Genomic DNA, 25,487 nt, shown 5'->3' with positions numbered 1-25,487 from the left:
ATCTACTCCAGCCTAAGAGCCTCCCAAACAAGGGGCTGTCTTGCCACTGTTCAATAGAGGAACCATATTCATTGTAATCATAAAAAGGTTGTAACATGGGATTCAACTACAAGACTACAACAGAAGTTTATTCAAAAAAGACTTCACAGTCAACAGTGCTTTCTCTGATAAGAAAATACATGGAGAAATGTATACATTTGTTTTGAAATGTGGAAATCAAAATAAGAAAGTCAATTGTAACAGGCCAACAATATTTCAAAAGTATACTACAAACTGTATCAAAATAGCCCATTTGATATATTAAAACATATTGTGGGGAAGAATAAAAATGTAACTCAAAAAATATTTTCAAAATAAGATAGATGGAAGTTAAATCAGGTAAAACTGTTCATGGTTACTACAGACAGACGACGCATACTGACAGTAAACATGCTAGTTTCCATCCAGCAATAGGTTCACTGAGCACTGAGGGGAAAATGCAGTTGTTTAACAATAAACATATCTATGAGGACTAGGACAATAAATATGTTTATACCCGTAGAAGTGAAGCAAATGAATGACTAACAAGCTTGATTGAAAAGGAAAATAAATTACTTATAAAAGTAATTTCTACATGTAAAAAATATAGTACTTACTTAAAAATACATTGTAGTGAAGAGCTAGTAGTTTAAAGTGAAAGACTTCTGATGCAGAGTCGTATGTTCCTAGTGTTGCTCTTGAACATACCGTAAATCATTTGGGAGAAAACTTTTTCACAATTGCTACCTGTCACTCCAGATCATGTTTAATGCTTTGGATCCAACAAAGAGGTAGTTTAACTAAGGCAGTGCAATTCTCATTGTAAGTTTCTATACCTCCTCGACACTGATAGACAGTAAAAACAACATTGTCACTCGGATGTTATGAGCCAGTGATGGGGTAATAATATCCCTAATCACCACTTGTCCTCATCACTTCTGCCTGTTCTCTGAATTACCCCTGGCCTGAAGACAGTGTCAAACAACCCTGTTTGGCTGGATACCAATTTGCGTCACTTTGTTGCACTATATCCTCTGTTTCTTTATCTCAAGTCTGAGTGGATCATCCCACATGAAACAAAGGGTTAACTCACTCACTCCAGCAGCCCTTGATTTTTCAGTGAGCAGTCCTTGACTTAGTCTCAAAATGTCAAATTAAAATGTCCTGCTTTCCTTGTGAGACCTAGAAGTTGGGTCCTTTGCTGTAGCGTTCCTCTCTGAGAATAGCCTGGTAGCAGGAGGTGGGGTCACATATGCCATTGGCCCCAGGATGGCCACGCTTCCCTGGGATGCCGGGGATTCCTGACTTCCCTGGTTCACCTGGAGGCCCTGAGACACCGTGTCCGTCACTGCCTCTGGGCCCCTGGAGACCTGCAGAGGTGGAAGATAAACAATTCCACTCTGTGTGTCTTTATCACATATCCCTGAAAGCCACAGGGACAATCTACAGACTCCTACACATGTTGATCAATTGGTCAGACAGTATGTTGGTCAGTATTCAATTGTAGATTACTGGTATAAATTTGTTTGTGAAAACATGAATAGCATCACTCAACATTCCTACAAGACGTGGGGGATTCTTACCTGCTGGGCCCGGAGGACCTGTCAACCCTGTGTCTCCATCTCCTTTGGACCCCTTTAACCCCATTGGTCCAATATCACCTGCACATAAGAGCATAGCAAAAACAGTCAGCAAGGTTACTTAATCCCAAAACCATGGAATTGCAATTTACATCAACAGCACTACATAGACTGAAGTCAAATTCTTTGACTGTCAATCCCTGTAACCCACTGTGTTACCTTTGTGCCCATGAGGCCCCATCCGGCCTGGCTGTCCTGGGTAACCCTGTAAACCGGGCGTGCCAGGGTACCCTGGCGTTCCACTGGGGCCCTTGGGGCCAGCAGGGCCTGCCTCACCAGGTGGCCCCTTCACTGTCTCACACTGCCCACATTGACTTTTTGGTGCCATCAACGCCAGGAGCTGCGGCAGCTGATCTGGATAGGGGAAATGAGCATTTGTTCTGTATGCAGCACACAATACTAGCTAGTCTTGTTTCTGTATTGACATACAGTAAGTACATCGTTGCAATGTACCGTAAGCCTATGACATTTCTTTAGTTTGGAGCCAGATCCTAATTTTCAGGACTAATGTCGGTATGTTATTGTGAAATCTCTCCAAGAGTGTCAAAAATAGCAACTTGTTCTGACTCATGCCCAGACACAGTGATTAGGAAATCAGGCACATTGCAGAGGATGCACTTTTGTCACCAAATTGAAGAACTGATATCTGCATTGGTGCTCTAGATGGAGGCGTGCTGCTGTACATATAGTTCAACAGGATACTACTGAATGCATAGACCTACATTTACCAACATAGTCACTATTTTGAAACGGCATTGATATGTGCACTTGGTGAAAAAAACTAAACAATGGATGATTGCCTAAATTCCTAGCAAGGATTTTGAAGTTTATAATTTTTAACAGCCGGAAATCTTCAAGAATCCATACAACAGATAATGGTCATGCATCAAATAAAATAGCAGGAAACATACTCCGAAGAACATTAGCGCAAAGCATCATCAAGTGGTCATCAGTTGGTGGCTTCCCCTGAAAGACAACACATTCACATCAGTATGCTGGTAGTTAATGAGCTGGTAATGACTCTATTGACATTTTCGGGCAAATGGCTTTGACTCGAGTCTAGAGGAACAGATGTGGTCCACTTACAGGTTTGCCTGGGTATCCCAGCTCTCCTGGTTGCCCTGGTAACCCATCTTGTCCAGGAGAGCCGCGAGGCCCAGCAGCTCCCATCAGACCCACGTCCCCCTTCCTCCCCTCCGGCCCTCTGGCTCCAGTATCTCCTGATAGGCCTTTCTGGTGAGGGACAACATCACATCACATCACAATACAGTTGGTGTATTGTTGTATGTTTGCAAACATACGACGAGTATGCAAACAATTAGACAGCAGTCTGTTGAATTCGCTTGACTTTTGAAAGCAATGTCTGCATAGGATGGTGTCATTCTGTTCAATATCTTTTTTATTTAATTGAATATTTTCAATGTGAAGACGGAGGGGGAATTTCCAAACCACATACACTACCATTAAAATGTTTGGGGTCACTTAGAAATGTCCTTGTTTTCAATGAAAACATACATGAAATTAGTTGCAAAATGAATAGGAAATATAGTCAAGATGATGACAAGATTATAAATAATGATTTTTAATTGAAATAATAATTGTGTCCTTCAAACTTTGCTTTCGTCAAAAAAAATCCTCCATTTACAGCAACTACAGCCTTGCAGACCTTTGGCATTCTAGTTGTCAATTTGTTTAGATAATCTGAAGAGATTTCACCCCATGTTTCCTGAAGCACCTCCCACAAATTGGATTGGCTTGATGGGCATTTACGTATCATACAGTCAAGCTGCTCCCACAACTGCTCAATGGGGTTGAGATCCGGTGACTGTGCTGGCCACTCCATTATAGACAGAATACCAGTTTACTGCTTCTTCCCTAAATAGTTCTTGCATAGTTTGGAGCTGTGCTTTGGGTCATTGTCCTGTTGTGGGAGGAAATTGGCTCCAATTAAGCGCTGTCCACAGGGTATGGCATGGCGTTGCAAAATGGAGTGATAGCCTTCCTTTTTCGAGATCCCTTTTACCCTGTACAAATCACCCACTTTACCACCACCAAAGCACCACCAGACCACCACATTGCCTCCACCATGCTTGACAGATAGCATCAAGCACTCCTCCAGCATCTTTTAATTTTTTCTGCGTCTCACAAATGTTCTTCTTTGTGATCTGAACACCTCAAACTTCGATTCGTCTGTCCATAACACTTTTTTCCAATCTTCCTCTGTCCAGTGTCTGTGTTCTTTTGCCCATCTTAATATTTAATTTTTCTTGGCCAGTCTGAGATATGGCTTTGTCTTTGCAACTCTGCCTAGAAGGCCAGCATCCCGGAGTCGCCTCTTCACTGTTGATGTTGAGACTGGTGTTTTGCAGGTACTATTTAATGAAGCTGCCAGTTGAGGACTTGTGAGGCGTCTGTTTCTCAAACTAGATCCTCTAATGTACTTGTCCTCTTGCTCAGTTGTGCACCGGGGCCTCCCACTCTTTCTATTCTGGTTAGAGCCAGTTTGCGCTGTTCTGTGAAGGGAGTAGTACACAGCGTTGTACCAGATCTTCAGTTTCTTGGCAATTTCTCGCATGGTATAGCCTTCATTTCTCAGAACAAGAATAGACTGACGAGTTTCAGAAGAAAGGTCTTTGTTTCTGGCCATTTTGAGCCTGTAATCGAACCCACAAATGATGATGCTCCAGATACTCAACTAGTCTAAAGAAGGCCAATTTTATTACTTCTTTAATAAGAACAACAGTTTTCAGCTGTGCTAACATAATTGCAAAAGGGTTTTCTAATGATCAATTAGCCTTTTAAAATGATAAACTTGGATTAGCTAACACAACGTGCCATTGGAACACAGGAGTGATGGTTGCTGATAATGTGCCTCTGTACGCCTATGTAGATATTCCATTAAAAAAAATATTCAAAAAAATCTGCCGTTTCCAGCTACAATAGTCAATTACAACATTAACAATGTCTACACTGGATTTCTGATCAATTTGATGTTATTTTAAATGGACAAAAAAAATTGCTTTTCTTTAAAAAACAAGGACATTGCTAAGTGACCCCAAACCTTTGAACGGTAGTGGATGTCTGTTTGTTTTCATAGACCATGAGGTTCTCATGAGAGAGTAGAGAATGCAGAACTGCCTACTAGATACATGTCCCTTCCCTTCATCAGAATTTGTTTCTATATGTTAGCATGGTAGGACAAATCGTCTTCTAAATACACCTTCTGTACTATAGGTGCACTTCTCAATTACTCAGTGTACAACTGAGAAGTTACATTTGTAAATTGAACTTCGACCCATGTCAAATGAAAGGATAAAGTAGAACATCAACTATAAGATGAAATGAATCAGATCAAACTAATTAAACTCACCTCTCCTTTGCTTCCTTTGAGTCCAGCTTCTCCCTGCAGTGGCAATCATACACAACACGAGGATAAAAACACTGAAATAAATGGATGGCCTAAAAGGCAGTATGAATATCCTTTAGTTACAGTATCATTGATGCATGCCTCCTAAACAGAGTTAAGAGGTGAAAGGTTAAATGTTACATACATTTGCCCCAGTGTTCCCAGGAACTCCATTGTTGCCTCTCTCACCCTGGAGAAACAGGAGGGTAAGGGTGGTGATGAAAAACACCATTCAATGCTGTTGCTCATAATATAACATACATTTCAGATTTCTTGTATTGTATTATACCTGGCTTCCTTTGGGACCAGGTTCGCCAGTTTCCCCCTGAAAACAATGACAGACGTTATCTCGAGTCAGTCATATGATTTTTTTATTATATATTTTTTTTTACAAATTGAACCTTTATTTAACTAGGCAAGTCAGTTAAGAACAAATTCTTATTTCACAATGACGGCCTACACCAGCCAAACCCGGACGACCCTGGGCCAATTTTGCGCCGCCCTGTGGGACTCCCAATCATGGCCGGTTGTGATACAGCCTGGATTTGAACCAGGGTGTCTGTAGTGACGCCTCTAGCACTGAGATGCAGTGCCCTGTGATGCAGGGCTTGTAAGTAAGCATTTCACTGTAAGGTCTACACCTGTTGTAGTCGGCATATGTGACAAATACAATTTGATTTAGACCGCTGCGCCAATTGATAACAGTTAATAAACCAAAAAGCCATACTCTACTCTAGTTAAGTTACTTTTGTAATGTAGTTTATACGTAAGTACTTACTGAATCAAGCATATGTGAAAGTGTTTATCATTTTGTAATTCATTACCTTGTGACCTTTGAACCCTGGCAGTCCTCGGTCACCAGGTAACCCTTGAATCCCCTGCACTCCCTCCACTCCCTGGAGAATCAACAGGAAACCCATTCTTCATAATGGCTTCAACAAAATATAACAATTCCACTACTGTATAACAATCATACATGTACAGCGGCTTGCGAAAGTATTCCCTCCCTTGGCATTTTTCCTTACAACCTGGAATTAAAATAGATTTTTGGGGGGTTTGTATCATTTGATGTACACAACATGCCTACCACTTTGAAGATGCAAAATATTTTTTATTATGAAACAAACAAGAAATAAGACAAAAAAACTGAACTTGAGCGTCCATAACTATTCACCCCTCCAAAGTCAATACTTTGTAGAGCCACCTTATGCAGCAATTACTGCTGCAAGTCTCTTCGGGTATGTCTCTATAAGCTTGGCACATCTAGCCACTGGGACTTTTGCCCTTTCTTCAAGGCAAAACTGCTCCAGCTCCTTCAAGTTGGATGGGTTCCGCTGGTGTACAGCAATCTTTAAGTCATACCACAGATTCTCAATTGGATTGAGGTCTGGGCTTTGACTAGACCATTCCAAGACATTTAAATGTTTCCCCTTAAACCAGTTAAGTGTTGCTTTAGCAGTATGCTTAGGGTCATTGTCCCACTGGAAGGAGAACCTCCGTTCCATTCTCAAATCTCTGGAAGACTGAAAAGGGTTTCTCTCCAGAATTTCCCTGTATTTAGCACCATTCATCATTCCTTCAATTCTGACCAGTTTCCCAGTCCCTGCCGATGAAAAACATCCCCACAGCATGATGCTGCCATCACCATGCTTCACTGTGGGGATGGTGTTCTCGGGGTGATGGGAGGTGTTGGGTTTGCGCCAGACATAGCATTTTCCTTGATGGCCAAAAAGCTCAATTATAGTCTCATCTGACCAGAGTACCTTCTTCCATATGTTTGGGGAGTCTCCCACATGCCTTATAGTGAACACCAAACATATTTGCAATTTTTTTCTTCTTTAAGCAATGGCTTTTTTCTGGCCACTCTTCCATAAAGCCCAGCTCTGTGGAGTGTAGGGTTTAAAGTGGTCCAATGGACAGATACTCCCATCTCCACTATGGAGCTTTGCAGCTCCTTCAGCTTTATCTTTGGTCTCTTTGTTGCCTCTCTGATTAATGCCCTCCTTGCCTGGTCCTTGAGGTTTGGTGGGCGGCCCTCTCTTGGCAGGTTTGTTGTGGCGCCATATTCTTTCCATTATTTAATAATGGATTTAATGGTGCTCCGTGGGATGTTTCGGATATTGTTTTTGAACCGACCCCTGATCTGTACTTCTCCACAATTTTGTCCCTGACCTGTTTGGAGAGCTCCTTGGTCTTCATAGTGCCACTTGCTTGGTGGCACCCCTTGCTTAGTGGTGTTGCAGACTCAGGGCTCTTTCAGAACAGTTGTATATATACTGAGATCATGTGACACTTAGTTAAATAAAGTCCACCTGTGTGCAATCTAATTATGTGACTTCTGAAGGTAATTGGTTGCACCAGATCTTAATTAGGGACTTCATAGCAAAGGGGGTGAATACATATGCACGCACCACTTTTCTGTAAAAAAAAAAATCGAATATTTTGAAACAAGTACATTTTTTCATTTCACTTCCCAATTTGGACTATTTTGTGTATGTCTATTACATGAAATCCAAATAAAAATCTATTTAAATTACAGGTTGTAATGAAACAAAATAGGAAAAACGGCAAGGGGGATGAATACTTTTGCAAGGCACTGTGCATTCAAGTAGTTAGATTCCGTCTTTGTGACAGAGAGCAAAATGAGCCACACACACAGATCATTACTTATTTCCTTTCCATGTACAGTAGTGCAATTTGTATTTTTTTCTCGGGGGACTTCTACTTGTTAGTACTGAATGGCACAAGGCCAAAAGCACATGAACCATAGGTCTACAGCAGTAAAACATAATGATATGTATTGTGAGTTATAATGATGCTGAGAGATATATCCCAATTCGAAGTCTTCTGCCTGAGGTGAATCCTGTAAGGAAAAACACCATTTGCAGCCACCAGTACTAAAATACTGTATATAGAGTTGAAGTCAGAAGTTTACATACACTTAGGTTGGAGTCATTAAAACTAATTTTTAACCACTCCAAAAATGTATTGTTAACAAACTATAGTTTTGGCAAGTCGGTTAGGACATATACTTTGTGCATGACACAAGTAATTTTTCCAACAATTGTTTACAGACCAGATTATTTCACTGTATCACAATTCCAGTTGGTCAGAAGTTTACATACACTAAGTTGACTGTGCCTTTAAACAGCTTGGAAAATTCCAGAAAAAGATGTCATGGCTTTAGAAGCTTCTGATGGGCTCATTAACATCATTTGAGTCAATTGGAGGTGTACCTGTGGATGTATTTCAAGGCCTACTTTTAAACTCTGTGCCTCTGCTGGACATCATGGGAAAATCAAAAGTCAACCAAGACCTCAGAAAAAAAATTGTAGACCTCCACAAGTCTAGTTCATCCTTAGGGGCAATTTCCAAATGCCTGAAGGTACCACGTTCATCTGTACAAACAATAGTACGCAAGTATAAACACCATGGGACCACGCAGCCATCATACCGCTCAGGAAGAAGACGCGTTCTGTCTCCTTGAGATGAACATACTTTGGTGCGAAAAGTGCAAATCAATCCCTGAACAACAGCAAAGGATCTTGTGAAGATGCTGGAGGAAACAGGTACAAAAGTATTTATATCCACAGTAAAACGAGTCGACATAACCTGAAAGGCTGCTCAGCAATGAAGAAGCCACTGCTCCAAAACCACCATAGAAAAGCCAGACTACGGTTTGCAACTGCACATGGGGACAAAGATCGTACTTTCTGGAGAAATGTCCTCTGGTCTGATGAAACAAAAATAGAACTGTTAGGCCATAATGACCATCGTTGTGTTTGGAGGAAAAAGGGGGAGGCTTGCAAGCCCGAAGAACATCATCCCAACCGTTAAGCACGGGGGTGGCAGCATCATGTTGTGGGGGTGCTTTGCTGCAGGAGGGACTGGTGCACTTCATGAAATAGATGGCATCAGGAGGAAGGAAAATGATGTGGATATATTGAAGCAACATCTCAAGACATCAGTCAGGAAGTTAAAGCTTGAATCCCATAGAAAATTTGTGGCCAGAACTGAAAAAGCATGTGCGAGCAAGGAGGCCTACAAACCTGATTCAGTTACACCAGCTATGTCAGGAGGAATGGGCCAAAATTCACCCAACTTATTTGGGGAAGCTTGTGGAAGGCTACGCAAAACGTTTGACCCAAGTTAAACAATTTAAAGGCAATGCTACCAAATACTAATTGAGTGTATGTAAACTTCTGACCCACTGGGAATGTGATGAAAGAAATAAAAGCTGAAATAAATAATTCTCCATTTCACATTCTTAAAATAAAGTGGTGATCCTAACTGACCTAAGACAGGGAATTTTACTGAGTTTAAATGTATTTGGCTAAGGCGTATTTAAACCTCCGACTTCAACTGTATAGCATCTTTCACCTATCCCCAAACAGCTGAAAAATACCTACTTTCAGTCCAGGTGTCCCAGGATGTCCTTCTGATCCACGCGCACCTTGGGCCCCCTAAACATGTAGATATGTGTTAACACATACATTAACACTCCCAGAACACACACAAACTACATCACGAAAAGCACATGTACATAACAGAATACATACACAGACAAGGTATATGCAGATCAGACACACACACACACTCACTAAGGATAGGGGATATGCAGTAGCGGCAAGACTTCACTAGTTACCTTTGAACCTTCAAGTCCATAAGTTCCAGGTGAACCAATCGGACCCTGAAGACCCTGTACATGAGTGAAAATTCAGTTTTTAAAACAATGGCTTAATCATCTGTAAGGCATAATGAAATGAACCTCATGAAAATAATGTGATTTTAAATCATGTTAAATTCTGAGGACTAGACTTTATTATAGATCAAAGGCGAGGCAAATAGTTACTTTTATCACACCACATGATATAGGGACAAAAACAAATTGAAAGATAGACAGAAAACAATTGGTGAATACAATGGTGAGAATGTGAGAATGATTTGAAATCACATGGCAATACAATTGCCTCTATGTCCTCATTGGCTTTTCAGTTCTTCTAAAGTGGTCATGTAAGCCACAAGTCGGATAGAAGCCACAAGTTAGCTGCTCAAGAAGAACCTCAGTTAAATTCAACCACAGAGTTGCAATATCTTGACATTCCAATTGAGGGCAGCAAAGTTGAGGTTCAGCAATGACACTTGAATGTGCAGTACAGTTCCTGCTTACATGTACATTCCTATTTTGTGGAGGATCTCACTCTGAATTTTGCAGAGGAGTGTTATGGAGCAGCAAAATAATTATTTCATTTTCAATAGGGTGAAAAGAAAAGAGAAGAAAATATGTAATGAACATCAAGCATACTGTACTTTCAGGTCCGATCCGTCACCTACCTGAGGTCCTTTTGGTCCAACCAGCCCCTCTTGTCCGGGTGGGCCTCTCTCCCCCTTGTAAAAACAAGGTCAAATCAAATGTATTAAAAATGCATTTTACATTGTTGTCAACACACAAGGTTTTACAGTTACTCTTCCACTGAATATTTTATTAGTCATTTCCTGTCTTAGGAGGCAAAGAAAATGTCATGATGACACAGAGGGTGAGCCAACCAAGTCATTGATTGCGCCATGGCCAACTACTGGATTATATTGTCTAAGTTTGATCTGTTTATTACCCGAGGTCCAGCAGGCCCCATCTGCCCGGGAAGGCCTCGGATTCCCTATGAAGATTATGAAAAAACAGAGATATCACACTCAGGAGAACTATGAAAAAACATAGGCAAATATCTACAGTACCAGTCAAAAGTTTGGACACATCTACTCATTCAAGGGTTTTTCTTTATTTTTTACTATTTTCTACATTGTAGAACAATAGTGAAGACATCAAAACTATGAAATAACACATATGGAATCATGTTGTAACCAAAAAAGTGTTAAACAAATCTAAATATATTTTATATATTTGAGATTCTTCAAAGTAGCTACCCTTTGCCTTAATGACAGCTTTGCACACTCTTGGCATTCTCTCAACCAGCATCACCTGGAATGCTTTCCCAACTGTCTTGAAGCAGTTCCCACAAATGCTGAACACTTGTTGGCTGCTTTTCCTTCACTCTTCGGTCCAACTCATCCCAAACCATCTCAATTGGGTTGAGGTTGGGTGATCGTGGAGGTCATCTGATGAAGCACTCCATCACTCTCCTTCTTGGTCAATTAGCCCTTGCACAGCCTGTAGGTGTATTGGGTCATTGTCCTGTTGAAAAACAAATGATAGTCCCACTCAGCCCAAATCAGATGGGGTGGTGTATCGCTTCAGAATTCTGTGGTAGCCATGCTGTTTAAGTGTACCTTGAATTCTAAGTAAATCACCAACAGTGTGATTGTGTGACACCTCCACACCCTCACACCTCCCCCTCCATGCTTCACGGTGGGAACCACACATGTGGAGATCATCCATTCACCTACTCTGCGTCTCACAAAGACACTGCGGTTGGGAACCAAAAACCTCAAATTTGGACTTATCAGACCAAAGGACAGATTTGCACCGGTCTAATGTCCATTGCTCGTGTTTCTTGTCCTCCTGCAAGTCTCTTCTTCTTATTGGTGTCCTTTTTGCAGCAGTAACAATTAAACCATGAAGGCCTGACTCATGCAGTCTCCTCTGAACAGTTGATATGTGTCTGTTACTTGAACTCTGTGAAGCATTTATTTGGGCTGTAATTTCTGAGGCTGATAACTCTAATGAACTTATCCCCTGCAGCAGAGGTAACTCTGGGTTTTCCATTCCTGTGGTGGTCCTCATGAGAGCCAGTTTCATTATAGCACTTGATGTTTTTTGCGACTACATTTGAAGAAATGTTCAAAGTTCTTGACATTTTCCGGATTGACTGACATTCATGTCTTAAAGTAATGATGAATTGTCATTTCTCTTTTCTTATTTGAGCAGTTCTTGCCATAATATGGAATTGGTATTTTACCAAATTGGGCTATCTTCTGTATACCACCCCTAGCTTGTCACAGCACAACTACTTGGCTCAAACGCAATAAGGAAAGAAATTCCACAAATGAACTTTTAACAAGGCACATTTGTTAATTGAAATGCATTCCAGGTGACTACCACATGAAGCTGGTTGAGAGAATGCCAAGAGTGTACCAAGCTGTCATCAAGACAAAGGGTGGTTACTTTGAAGAATCTCAAATATAAAATAGATTTTGATTTGTTTAACACTTTTTTGGTTACTACATGATTCCATATGTGTTATTTAATAGTTTTGATGTCTTCACTATTATTCAACAATGTATAAAATAGTAAAAATAAAGAAAAACCCTGTAATGAGTAGGTGTGTCAAAACTTTTGACTAGTACTGTATATCAATAAACATGTACAGTATCATTTCTACAGCTCTATTTCAGCACAGCTGAGGGTCCCTTACTGCTCTTGAAATATCCTGGAAACTGGAAGAAAGCTGTATCATGATGATGATGATGATATTGTGCACATGAAATTAGAGACCCACTTTCTATTTCCAGTTCCCATGTTTACCCGGCTGGCGGTGACCACAATATCAACCTAGTTTACAGCCAGTCAGAGCTTTCACCCATTATCTACAGTAAGTAATGACACTCATGGGACTTAGGGAGGGAGCCATGATGATGATTAAAGTTAGCAGAGAGGACAACATAAACTGTTAGTTCCACTCCTCGTGATGCATTGCAGGCTTTTAAGTCACAGTTGTAGGATGGCTTGGCTGACTGGCTCATTAGGACTTTCATTCATTTTTCAATACAGTTAGATTTTACTTGATTTCCCCATCAACAGGAACATTGTAATTATGGGCAAAGTGGCACAGCAGAATGGCATCTGAGGGCACTGGCCACCACACCTAAGTTCAAATAGTATGTTTTCTTTCAAATACTTTGAGCTTGATTGGAGAATGGCATGCGAGGGCACTGGCTACATTAGCTACATGTCGAGCCACAGGGTTTCATGATGTGCAAGAGCCAGACTACAGACTCGTACATTTTTGGGGGGTCAATATTTCATGGTATAATATTTATCAAACTCCTCTTGCTATTTTTGGTAAGCACATGAGTTGCTGTATTCATGTTCAAACAGACCAGCTTAATTTCAATGTTGTCTGTGAAATGCTCTAAAAAACCAAGGCTTGCATTGCATTAGACAGAGACCAGATAGACAAATACAGTTGTTAATATAATCGTCTGTCTCCACCTGGTGGCCTTTTAGTGGTCTCTTTAAATAGGTTGAAAACAGGAAAGAACGTCCCAATGTTTACCTCATCCACCTCACTGAGGTGAGAACTGGTAGTTACTAAAGTATTTTTGATTAGCCTCTAGGACTAGGTGTACTTCTGCATTAATCATTCATTTGATCTCATATACACCTTGTTAACTCAATGGAGCAGTGGAGGCTGGTGGGAGGAGCCATTGGATGACGGGCTCATAGTATGGCTGGAATGGAAATAATGGAACGGAGTCCTCCCTGACCAAGGCCCTTCTCCCCAGATTACTCAGTTTGGCCGGGCAGCCAGCTCTAGGAAGAGTCTTGGTGGTTCCATACTTCTTCAATTTAAGAATGATGGAGGTCACTGTGTTCCTGGGGACTTTCAATGCTGAAGAAATGTTTTGGTACCCTTCCCCAGATCTGTGCCTCGACACAATCCTGTCTCGGAGCTCTACGGACAATTCCTTCGATCTCATGGCTTGGTTTTTGCTCTGACATACATTGTCAACTGTAGGACCATATATAGACAGGTTTGTGCCTTTCCAAATCATGTCCAATCAATTGAATTCACCACAGGTGGACTCCAATCAAGTTGTAAAAACATCTCAAGGATGATCAATGGAAACAGGATGCACCTGAGCTCAATTTCGAGTCTCATAGCAAAGGGTCTGAATACTTAAGTAAATAAGGTAATCTCTTATTTTTTTTAAATACATTTACAAAAATAAAAATACATGTTTTTGCTTTGTAGGTTATTGTGTGTAGATTATAGGTTATTGTGTGTAGATTCATGAGGGGGAAAAAAAAACAATTTAGTCCATTTTAGAATAAGGCTGTAACGTAACAAAACATGGAAAAAGTCAAGGTATCTGAATACTTTCCGAAGGCACTGTACGCAGTATTTCCAAAGACTATGAAAGAGGAGACTGATTATTACATCATAGTGGTTCTCATAATATTTCTATGGTTTGGAAAAAGGAAATTAAGGTTGTTAGAGATCAACACTTAATCTTCTTTAGTAGAAACAAGGTAGTTAGTGGATGTAGGCTACATATGGATTACACACATATGCTATCAGGTCTTTTTAGCAATTGGTCAAAATTATTTTTTGTGAAAGGTTTAACCCAAAGACAGACTCTACCCAGATGGGGGTGGTTATTGGTGCTTCCTCAGCCAGCTGGTTCAGATTCTGGCCAGGGGCCACAGTACCACACTAAAACATTAGCTGTATATATTTCTCAAGGTTTTCATGCTCCTATTGTGGACAAGGAGGAAATGTGGCTTAAAATATTTTTTGGTGGACAGGGTAGGGAGAATGTTTATTATTTTATGTGTTAAATCAATCTGTATTTTAATTTTTCTGTCAGATGATTAGCATAGACAAATAAGCTTATACATGTTCTTATGTTTAATCATATAAATAGTTTTCTATACACCAAGTGTAGATCCTGGGGTCATATATACATCAAGTCTGGATCCTGGTTGGATAATCCATCTGTAGATGCTCTACAGATGGGCATACTATCAACAAACCACCTGCTGATAAGCAACTGACTATCTGTTGATAAGCAACTGCTTGCTAAGGTTACGGTTAGGGTAAAGCTTAGAATAAAGGTTAGGGCAAGAGGGTTAAGTTTAGGGTTAGAGCTAGGGTTAGGGATAGTGGATAGTTAGTTGAAATGTTACTGATAGTCTGTAGAGTATCTACAGATGGACTGTCCAAATAAAGTGTTACCGATCCTGGAGTTAGCAAACACTGCGGTTGGATGAACACCACATTTGGAGAAAAATCTACGCAAACACCATGACTATTTTGAGTTAAAAGTCCTTAATGTCTTTTTAGGTGACTTTATAAACGATCCATGGTTTTAGTGTATATTGGAAAAACTTAGTTGCTATAATCGTTTAAAGGGAGCAGGTAGTAGAATGCATAGGAGTGGATGAGGATGATGAGTAAATGGACTGGCTTAGTGAATGTGTCCAGCTTTTATTAAGAAATAACGTTTCATTTGAACAATGAAGACTCACCGGAACTCCAATCTGTCCATCACCACCATGGACCCCAACGTCTCCTTTCTCACCCTAAACATAATAAAACAGGAGTATGATACTCACACACTTGATATACTCTGAAGTAGCTACTGTAACATGTGAAAATATCCATTGAGCTTTGAGACAGATGATTGCCATAGCCCATCAGTGAGGTTTAAAACTATCACTCTTAACAAAAGTCCCTCTTAACAAAAAATGTGTTCTAAATCCTCACTAACACAACATACACACTATTCATTTTCCAAGGTGAGTGTAGTGCAGCAGTAGAACAGAGTGCACGAGAGAAGAGATGATCCTTCTCAAACACTCATACACCTCCAACATAGGTTTATGATATAAACCACAGACCACAGTACACGCTGCTCAGTCAGGTTTTCAATAATAAAGGAGGTAAGCAGGGAAAGCTGTGGGTTTATAGGTCCTGACACACAGAGGGCTGCTTTTGAAGTGCTTTGCCTTCCTGAACATCTTACAGACACACATGCGACAAAGAGCCTATCATTAGCAACATAAGAGGTCTGTATGATCTTATAAAAAGACATGGTAAAACTGTAATGGCTGTAAATATTGAGGATGACAAGTGTTGATTATGGCTTTCAAAATGTGTAACCGACACAGTGTGGGAGATGTTATCTAGAAAAAGAGTTAGTATCTACCGTCAAACTTATTGAATGCTCCTCAGTTTTAGCCACGTTAACTACAATTAGTCCATTTAGTGTTCTACATCTCTGCAATAATGCATGTTCAATTACATAAAAGCTCAGAAATTAAAACTGCAACCAAGGCATGAAATCAAGAAAAACCCTGTTATCAAAATCTCAAATTACATAGCACCCAAAAAATGCTATATTGAATACTGTATACTATATCACAATTTTACTCATGTGATTCGCCAAATTACAAGACATTAGTTACATTTTTAAGACACTGGAATCCTATTTTGGAACACTCTTAGTAAAAAGGGTGTTGGATGTTGAATTGTGTTCTTGTCTTGTGCGTTTTAAATATAGCATTGATTACTGTACTCACATACAGAATGAATATGTTCTGTAATCAGCTGTGTTTTAATTGTGTAACCTTAAATGTATGTTAACTGCAAAGTTCACACAAGTCAGTCATCAACTTAACCTTTCATGTCGATACACGGAATCTGTCTATTTTAATCTAAACGTTGGTTATGCAAAATGAAAGTCTGAAAGACTGTTTAAAATGCTAATGTGTATCACATCAATCACACGTCGTGGTCAAAACTTGATTGAGCATGAGTCACTTAGGTACTTCTTCCAAGATTTCTAATCTCTTCAAAGTATTGTGATTTTTCATGCACAGGAAGGAACAATGTTCCGAAGCATTCTATTTGACATGGATGTTTAGGCAAGATTGTGCAGAAATTAGTATTCTTCTCTTGCTTTTGAGGCTGTGCCTTACTCTAAAGCAGGGCTCTCTAGCCATGTTCCTGGAGAGCTAGCACTTCTGTAGGTTTTCATTCCAACCCTAATCTAGAGCACTTGATTCCACAGATTATCCATTATATTAACCAGATACTCCAGTGACCGCTCTAACAATTTAAACAAATATCTTCAAAAATGAAAAGCAGTCGGGAGGAGGCAAGACCTTTCTAGCAAATGAGAGGGCAGAGTGTGAACAACAGGCACAACTCCGATATAAAGTGTTTTTTCTCAAAGTTGCCAGGATGTCACGTGACCTATTTATATCAGTACACTCATAACAACCTAAGCATTACGAAACTTCTATTCTATCAAATAAGCCTCATGTTGCAAATAAACCATTGTGTTTTTTGTTGACTAAATTCAACACTCTCTCATTGAACAAAAACTCCTTGAGTGAAACAAACCAAAAAACTGCACCTGTTGGAGAAAACATATTTTGGGCCCAGTTATCCCTCTCGCTTTGCCTCTTCCTCTCTGCTGATTCTAATAATTAGCTGGTTGATAATCTGAATCATGTTAGTTACAACTGGGGTTGGATTGAAAACCTACAGAAGTGCTAGCTCTCCAGGGACATGGCTAGAGAGCCCTGCTTTAGAGTAAGGCACAGCCTCAAAAGCAAGAGCAGAATACTCATCTTTGCACAATCTTGCCTAAACATCCATGTCAAATAGAATGCTTCGTTCCACATGGGGAGAAACATTGTTCCTTCCCGTGCATGAAAAATCACGAGAACTTATTTGATACAGGACCTCACACCAAGCTGTTTTCTGAATTACAACAGGAATCCTTTGTAACTTAAAACTACGAAATTATTTCCACACAACCATTTTTTACTCATCTAGGATAGCAATTACCCAAAACTTTATGAGACTTCATCTGACATGTAACTTTCATTCAAGTTTTACATGGAATTTTATGCATGCGTCTCAAAACATTCCTGTGCATTTTGATCCAAGTGTAGTCTGGTACTGATATACTTTTTTTCCTATTGTTGTCAAGGCAAGTACGCTGGCTGGTTAAACCAAACCTCTCCGACATCTAAAGTATGGTGTGGCTTGTTTTTACAGCTGCTGTGTCCTGTGAGCTTCAGGGCCGTGATTACAGAGTGCAGCAGCCAAGCCCGCTGCAGCGCCATGCTGCACTGTGAAAACCCAGCCCAATGAACAGGCTTTCATCTGGGCCACCACATCAAACCGTCGGTTAGCTAATCATGTACTGGATCCAGACCAGCAGGCTAGAACTGGGGGTGGGACTGGGGATGGGGAGCTGGGATGGAAAAGCTGGGGTTTTGCTTGAAGAATTATTTGTGGACCTTGGCTTCTAATCCAAAATGAGAGGGAAGGTTGGGGAGAAAAAAAATATTTAAAAAAAATATACATATTTTGGACACATTTAGCTGATAATAAGCCAAGGAGTTCCAAAAAAAGTATGTATTCAATTAATTTGAGCAAGAGGATGACCATTAGCCATGACAGTGACTCACTGCAATTACAAACTACACTCAAAATAATCTGTCACTCCACCAAGATAAATATTATCTGTGTACAGGAGCTTTTTACAGTTAAATCAAATGGTGGCATCCCTGGTGTTTTACAATTTCAGCAAACCAGTTTGAGGTTTCACTTGTACTTTTCATGGTTACAATGCGCAAATGTCATATCCCTCACAAAACCGTTCCTTTCCCAATTGCAAGACGAGAACAAACATCTTACTGAGCCAAGACCTTTATCAAAGCTACTTTACGGGTAAGTGTGCATAGTTTAATAAGCCGGTAAATGGTAGGGTGTCACTAATTTCCACCACTCCAAAAGGAAGGGACATGTTCCCTGGGCGATAAACAGATGCTGGGGCAGATGCAGAGCTCTGAAAATAGATTGCAGGAACAGAAGCCACGCTCCGCTCTGCAGCGCTCACCCCTCATTATAGAACACCAAACTCACGCCAGGCAGCGAGCCAGGTTACACATACTACTACTGGAAGCTGAAACGATCCTTTGTGTCCCTGGATCTCCTAGATCCACTACAGATCCAGCGCACACACCACAAAGTTCCCTCAGGAAAAATAAACCTCTTAAGTCTAAGGCTAGTTTACTAGGTCAGTATTCATTGAATATAGCCTGCATTACAGTATGTAGTTGAAAGCATCATCAGTTCAACATCTAATTAAACACAGGGTTATAGGGTGTAGCTAAAAAAGTAATTATCCACAAATGGGGTAATGAAATGATCCCCATCCATTAAAAAAATATACAAAATAACTGAACATATATACAGTTCAAATCTGGGTAACCTGCTTCCTGTTCTTTCCAACCAAGGCAAATAACATCAAATATACTTTAGTCAATGTTTACAAGTGAACTAACAATGTTCCTACCTCCTGCACCCACCACCTCATCTCTAGAAATAGCTTATGCAGACTTTCTGCCACCTAGACTAGCTTGTGGAAGTGTCTTTATATAGAACTATGAGTGAAACCCTAACATTTCAAACCTCCTCCTATGGAACCACCAACTCTAAAGGAAAAGGAAAGATTAACCAGAAATATTCCCTCTGAAACCCCCCCCCCCCCCCAAAAACCCACAGATATGTTTGTCCTATCTTGGAACATCTGTGGGAAGATCATCTCTAACAAGATGTCACTTGCTTGTCACATCTGCCATCGCCTCAAGACTATTCCATGTCACTTGTTTATGAAAGTATGTGAAATGAAATCTCAGCTCACCTTCATTCCAGCTGGTCCAACAAAACCATCCTTTCCTACTGGCCCTGTGTCCCCCTGCACAGAAAAACAACATCATTTCAGTTATAAAATGCTGTATAGTAACCCTGGACTTCCATCTGACCAACAAGCAAACTGATACTGTACTGTTGTCATTGGATATTTTGTTGTACAGAATAGGGTTGGGCCAACATGATTAAAACATGATTAAATCCAATATTGTGATATTTTATATTGGCGTTAAGTGCAAGACTACTCTATTTGAACTTTACAAATCAAAAAACTGTTCAGTTTTATCAGTTAGGGTGTATCTATATGTTGAAAATGAAGTCTAAATGAATCAACTAAGCTTTATTTTTTTCACCACACTGAGGTTATTTAATGAGAATGTGACTTTAATATAAAAATAAGCACAACAATTGCAGTCTGGAAGTATCTAGTCATTAACGGTGCAAGATTATTACATCGGATATCACAATATATCGTAGAAGAGGTCTCCTTAGATATCGCCCAACCCTAGTACAGGATAAATAGCACTTCTCATACAGCGATGAAGAAAATGCTGTTGAATACCAGACAGTTCCACACCTTACACAGATATGAACATGAAGGTCAGCATACATAATAGGTGTATACAAGCTTACATGTGGTCCATGCTCCCCTGGTGGTCCCTGAGCTCCTGCTTCACCTGGACTTCCCTGTACATATGATAATGTTGGAGAAAAAAATGTCTGCATTAAAGGGTCAACAAAATATAGCACTACATTCAATTGCCATAAAATATTTCTGAAAAGGTTTGTTTCTTACCTTTTCTCCTGGAATTCCTGTGGCCTCCAATTTAAGTTGTGTCTCAAGTCCCTACAATGGAAATAGTCTTAAAACCCTTGTCCATTGGCACCGCCACCATTACATGGTCTTTGAGACCTGACTACCTCTGAGTATGTAGTGTGTTATTAAGGTAGTCTGAGAATACGTCTATCGTCTACAAACACTAAATTAAACTGGATATTGGCATTTTGTTTTTATCATTCATGTCTACACTACTTGCACCTGCTTAGTAGTCTGCCTATTACGCTGGGCTGCTCCCACAGCCGCGTGTGTGTGTGTGTGTGTGTGTGTGTGTTTCTATAATTACACTTTATTAAAGGGTCATGACTCACCGTAGGTCCTGGAGGGCCAGGCCTGCCTTCAAGGCCTGGTGCTCCCGTGTCACCCTGCAGCCAGGATGAATCAGCTCAATCACAAAGACATGACCTCAATTCAAAACTACAGTAACATGGTTTAAGCCTGGGGCCTTTAGATCTAATAGCAAGATCAAATCAAATCAAATGTTATTTGTCACATACACATGGTTAGCAGATGTTAATGCGAGTGTAGAGAAATGCTTGTGCTTCTAGTTCCGACCATGCAGTAATATCTAACAAGTAATCTAACCTAACATGATGAGCCATACAAAGAAATATGTGATATGAAAATAATTTGTTACAGTATATTGTGAACCTATCTCATGATGCTTACTTTGGCCCCATTGAGTCCTGCTTCGCCCTTATGCCCTGGTATGCCCACTTCGCCCTAAGTTGAATAATGAAACCAACAGTACAAACAAAGTGGCAGTAAGTATAATCAGCAAAATGCAGAAATTGTAGTGACATATATTTCACTCACATTGTTCCCATTCTTCCCGGGTTCTCCTGGTATTCCATGTTCACCTGGCTTCCCCTTCACAAAGAAAATGAACAATAATTAATCAGAATCACCATACTGTATGATTGATCCTCATGTTTTGAAATTAGATATATTTAAGATAGATAGCCAGTACTCACAGGCTTACCGTCAGGACCAGGTGGCCCCTCCCTCCCTTTCTCACCTCGGAAGCCCTACAGGGTTCAAACAGACAAGCTATGAACTAGAGATTTACATACAGTCATCCATCTGATGGAGTTGGCATTTTGTTCTGTACAGCTGTTTTGTCATAAATCTCTCAATCAATTTATGGTTGAATTATTTATGATTTAATGATCACCATAGGCCCAGGAAGACCAGAAGGCCCAGGTTTCCCCTGAGGGCAGTTACAGCTCTCCACTGCTGCAGGTTGTCTGTCCAGAGGACACTGGGAGCAGAAAACCATTTAATATAACAGGAACAACCCAACAAGTCTACAAATGTAATGTAATAATTACAATGTAATGTAAAGATAGACAACCAACAAGCATACTCACCCTGTCATCCTCCTGTATAGAAATAAACAGAGAGAGATAATGATATGAAGATGAAATTATCTTTGGCCCCCCCGCCTTCAACAGAAACCTTCAGTGACATGTGGAAGTAAATTATGAGTCTCGTAGTTACAGTATCATTACACTCACCACAGAGTATATTTCACACGCTGTCTCTTTCTCACTTTGCTCGGGATCGCAGTAAAGCCTCAGTTTTTGTATCTCGATCTAAAGAAGGATTACAAGATGAACATAGTCATGTTACTGTGTCATTATAGTCAAAAAAGTTCATCTAAACATAGAAGCTCCCCTAAAATTAAAGCAAACCATTATTTTTACATATATGGTTGTTGCATTTCTTCAAGTTTGCACAACACCCATTGTTACTCACAGGAACAGTTGCTTCCATCTTGACCTTCTTGGCGACCTGTATCTTTCCTTTGATGTAGATGGGAAATACAGGTTCTAGTAGCTGCTCCTCTATCTGCATGTCGTCCAGGTAACAGATGATACGTCTGGGTTTAACAAGCAGCTTCAACTGGTGCCACTCTGAGTCAAAGAGTCTCTGTAGAAAAAGGAAAACTTGCTGAGTAGGTAACTACCATTTCAAAACATGAAGAGCTGGTTTCCACAGACACATTTAACATGTGTTTTAGTCCAGCACTAGGATTAATATGTGTCCAGGAAACCAGTCCAAAGGTGTTGGGGGTCGTTATGTCAGTGTATTTCTATAGACCTTAATTCCTCTGTCATTGAAAATGACACACTGTTCTTTCTTGTTGACACTGGTGGTTGTGCTGGTGAAGGTGACAGACTTGTCCAGTCCATTGAGGGTCACAGCGAACTGTTTCAGCCCGTCCTGAGAGAGCACTCTGATCAGGTCCAACTTCACATGGTTGGTGGGGCTCTTCAGGCGTAGAGTGGCCACAAACACATAGGAGGGAGGCAGACCCTCAGGGAAGATGGCCCTGGAGGATCAATAAAAATGGGTTATACTGTATGTAGAAGTGTGTTACAGAAATCTCATGTGAGCTGTAAGGAGTTTACTGTCAGAGTGTGTGTATATAAACGGTCAGTCCCCCTACCTGGTGCTGTCGGTGAGGTCCAGTCGGGGGCTAAGCAAGTAGGAAGTCTCTGACATCAGCGAGCCCTGGACTTTCTTTGCTTTCATGTCGATCTGCATTCTAGACAGCAGCTCAAATCCCTTTACATTGGCTGTTCCAGGGATCTGCATTGGGCACACAGACTCTGAGAGAGAGACAGACAGACAGACATAGAGAGCAAGTCAGTTTAGACCACAGTTATTTCATCTTGGAGGTTCATGACACATGCACTGTGCATTATGGAAATGTCTCAAAATAAGCTATCTAAGCTATCATTAGCCTCAGGATCCCAGACTCACCCTCACACAGCTTCTGCTCCATGGCGTCTCGGATGTTAGCGATGGAGCTGTAGTCCTCAGCATAGAGAACATACGTAGAGGGGGGCTTGTTGGCCATGGACACCAGCTCGGAGTTGGGGATCTCGTTGCCCACGCCCACAGCGAACAGGATAATATTCTGGGCCTTGGCTTCCACGGCCGCGTCCACCACGTCGTCCTGGCTACGGCCATCCGTCAGCACCACAGCAATGCGGTTCCTGGCAGGCTGTGTGCGGTTGGAGGACGGGAAGACGTGCTGCGTGGCAAATTTGATGGCCCTGCCCGTCTGGGTGTTGCCCCCCAGGTAGCCGATGGTGTTGATGGCGCCGACCAGTTCCTGGCTGCTCAGGTGTTTGCCCAGAGGAATCTCCAGACGGGGCGTGTCGCTATACTGGACCACGCCCACCTGGGTGTGACGGGAGCTCACGTCGAAGCCTCTGGTGATATTGACCAGCCATTGTTTGGCCAAGTCAAAGTCTGGAGTGCCCACGCTGGAGGAACCGTCGATTATGTAAACCAGGTCGTTTGATGCTGTGCTACAGCCTGGAATCAAGGAAAGAAGAAATATTACCCACCTCGCTGGCTACCGACATCAAAACCAGTCTTTATAAATCTGCATTAATATGACAATATTGACATTATAGGCCTGGGTACAGTAGTAATATTAGTTAGAAATTGCAGGCACAATGTTGATAATTATCATTAATTGCAATATATAAAAATGTATAAAATGTATTTACCCGCTTGAACGTCAACATCTTCCACTAAATTATCTCCCCTCAGATGTGGAAGGAACATCCATGTTAATACTGATCCTAATATCCATTTCTTCATTGTTGATCAACAGTACTGCAAAGTCCTCCTTGAATTAAAATGAAGATGGAGGATACAAACAAAATGGCAAAATCCATATTTTAGTAAATATGTAATAAGCTAGCAAAACATGATTAAGCCAATAATAGCAAAACATGTCAAATGACTTTCAAAGTTCTATGCTAAATAAATGTTGTAACCAAAACTGCACATTGATTGTACATGTTTTCCAGGAATATTGATTTGACTTTTGCCCATTACTCCAGTACATTTTTAGGAGAAACTTTAACAATTGTTAAGACAGTTATCTTACCTTCACTCTTTACTCATCAGCTACCAATATACCACTCATCAATGTAAATGCAAACAGTCCTGCAGTAACACAGCGTGTCTAGATTTACTGAAACAGGCTACTTACTCCCTGCTGTACAAGATGACAGGCTGTAACATAGCTAGCAGACATGAATAGATGTTCCTGGAAGCCTTTTTATACCAAACCAAACTGTGACGTGGACCTGAGACTTCTCAATGAGGACCTAGTGGCTTTGGGTTGGGATGTGGATTATAGGGGAGTGGTTACACCCAGCCTCGGAAGCATGCTTGTCTGCAGCCACCTGTGAGAGGTACTGTAGCGTCAAATCTGCTGCTGAACTCATATGCTGCTTTATAGGTCAAACATACTTGCTTGTTTATCTGGTTCCATTTTGTGGAACAGATGGTCAAAAGCCCTTGCTGCTGAATCCAAAGCTCCCATTTTACATTGTGGTAATTTAGCAGACGCTCTTATCCAGAGCGATTTACAGTAGTGAGCGCATACATTTTCGTACTGCAGTTAGTAGATCATACATAACTTAAAATGATGATTCATATAACATTACAACAATACCTTAGCATTAGCACCTCTCACAACCTGCTGCTGGCATACCCAACTGGGCCATCATTGAGGTGCGAATCCCATCTGTAAAATATTTGTGTTTTAGTTCAAAAGTCTATCCACTTATCAAATCACATTTTATTGGTCACATACACGCGATTAGCAGATGTTATTGCGGGTGTAGCGAAATGCTTGTGTTCCTAGCTCCGACAGTGCAGTAATATCTAACAAGTAATATCTAACAAATTACACAACATATACCCAATACACACAAATCTAAGTAGGAATGAATTAAGACTATATACATATAGACGAGCGATGTCAGAGCGATACGGACTAAAATACAGTAGAATAGTATAGAATACAGCATATACACATGAGATGAGTAATGCCAGATATGTAAACATTATTAAAGTGACTGGTGTTCCATTCTTTAAAGTGGCCAGTGATTCCTAGTCTATACCAAATGATCACATTTTGGCAGAAATTTGTAAATTACCTGGTAGTGTTTCATAACGCATTTATTCAAATGGTAGGTCTACACAGTGTTTGGTGTAATCTACTGAAGCAAACTACAGGGCCTAGTGGATTGTAATGAAATACCGCCATCTGTCGACAAAGATAAGAAAACTCATGCAGAATAATACAACCCAATTTATTTACATGAACTATATCTAGTTATTGAATCTGAAAACTACAT

The 25,487-nt window shown here is 40.6% G+C and overlaps 1 protein-coding gene across 1 annotated transcript; it reads right to left on the bottom strand.

Annotated features, from left to right (window-relative positions):
* Positions 1-107: 107 nt before the first annotated feature.
* Positions 108-24,358, bottom strand: si:ch211-106n13.3 (vWFA and Collagen domain-containing protein). The gene is given in 29 exon segments (XM_082960880.1): positions 108-1,388; positions 1,602-1,679; positions 1,818-2,012; positions 2,570-2,624; positions 2,745-2,891; positions 5,029-5,061; positions 5,210-5,254; positions 5,354-5,389; positions 5,889-5,960; positions 9,474-9,527; positions 9,710-9,763; positions 10,399-10,452; positions 10,677-10,721; positions 15,272-15,325; positions 19,468-19,521; positions 20,109-20,162; positions 20,272-20,322; positions 20,625-20,678; positions 20,983-21,036; positions 21,130-21,183; positions 21,288-21,341; positions 21,488-21,603; positions 21,830-21,908; positions 22,072-22,245; positions 22,417-22,648; positions 22,766-22,928; positions 23,083-23,643; positions 23,841-23,962; positions 24,227-24,358. Coding segments are annotated over 28 exon segments (2,904 nt in total). The 5' UTR covers positions 23,935-23,962; positions 24,227-24,358; the 3' UTR covers positions 108-1,200.
* Between the last annotated feature and the right edge of the window lie 1,129 nt (positions 24,359-25,487).

This window comes from Salmo salar, chromosome 14 (assembly GCF_965601325.2).
Source record: "Salmo salar chromosome 14, fSalSal1, whole genome shotgun sequence".
Lineage (NCBI taxonomy): Eukaryota > Metazoa > Chordata > Actinopteri > Salmoniformes > Salmonidae > Salmo > Salmo salar.
This window is presented reverse-complemented; position numbering and strand designations above follow the sequence as displayed.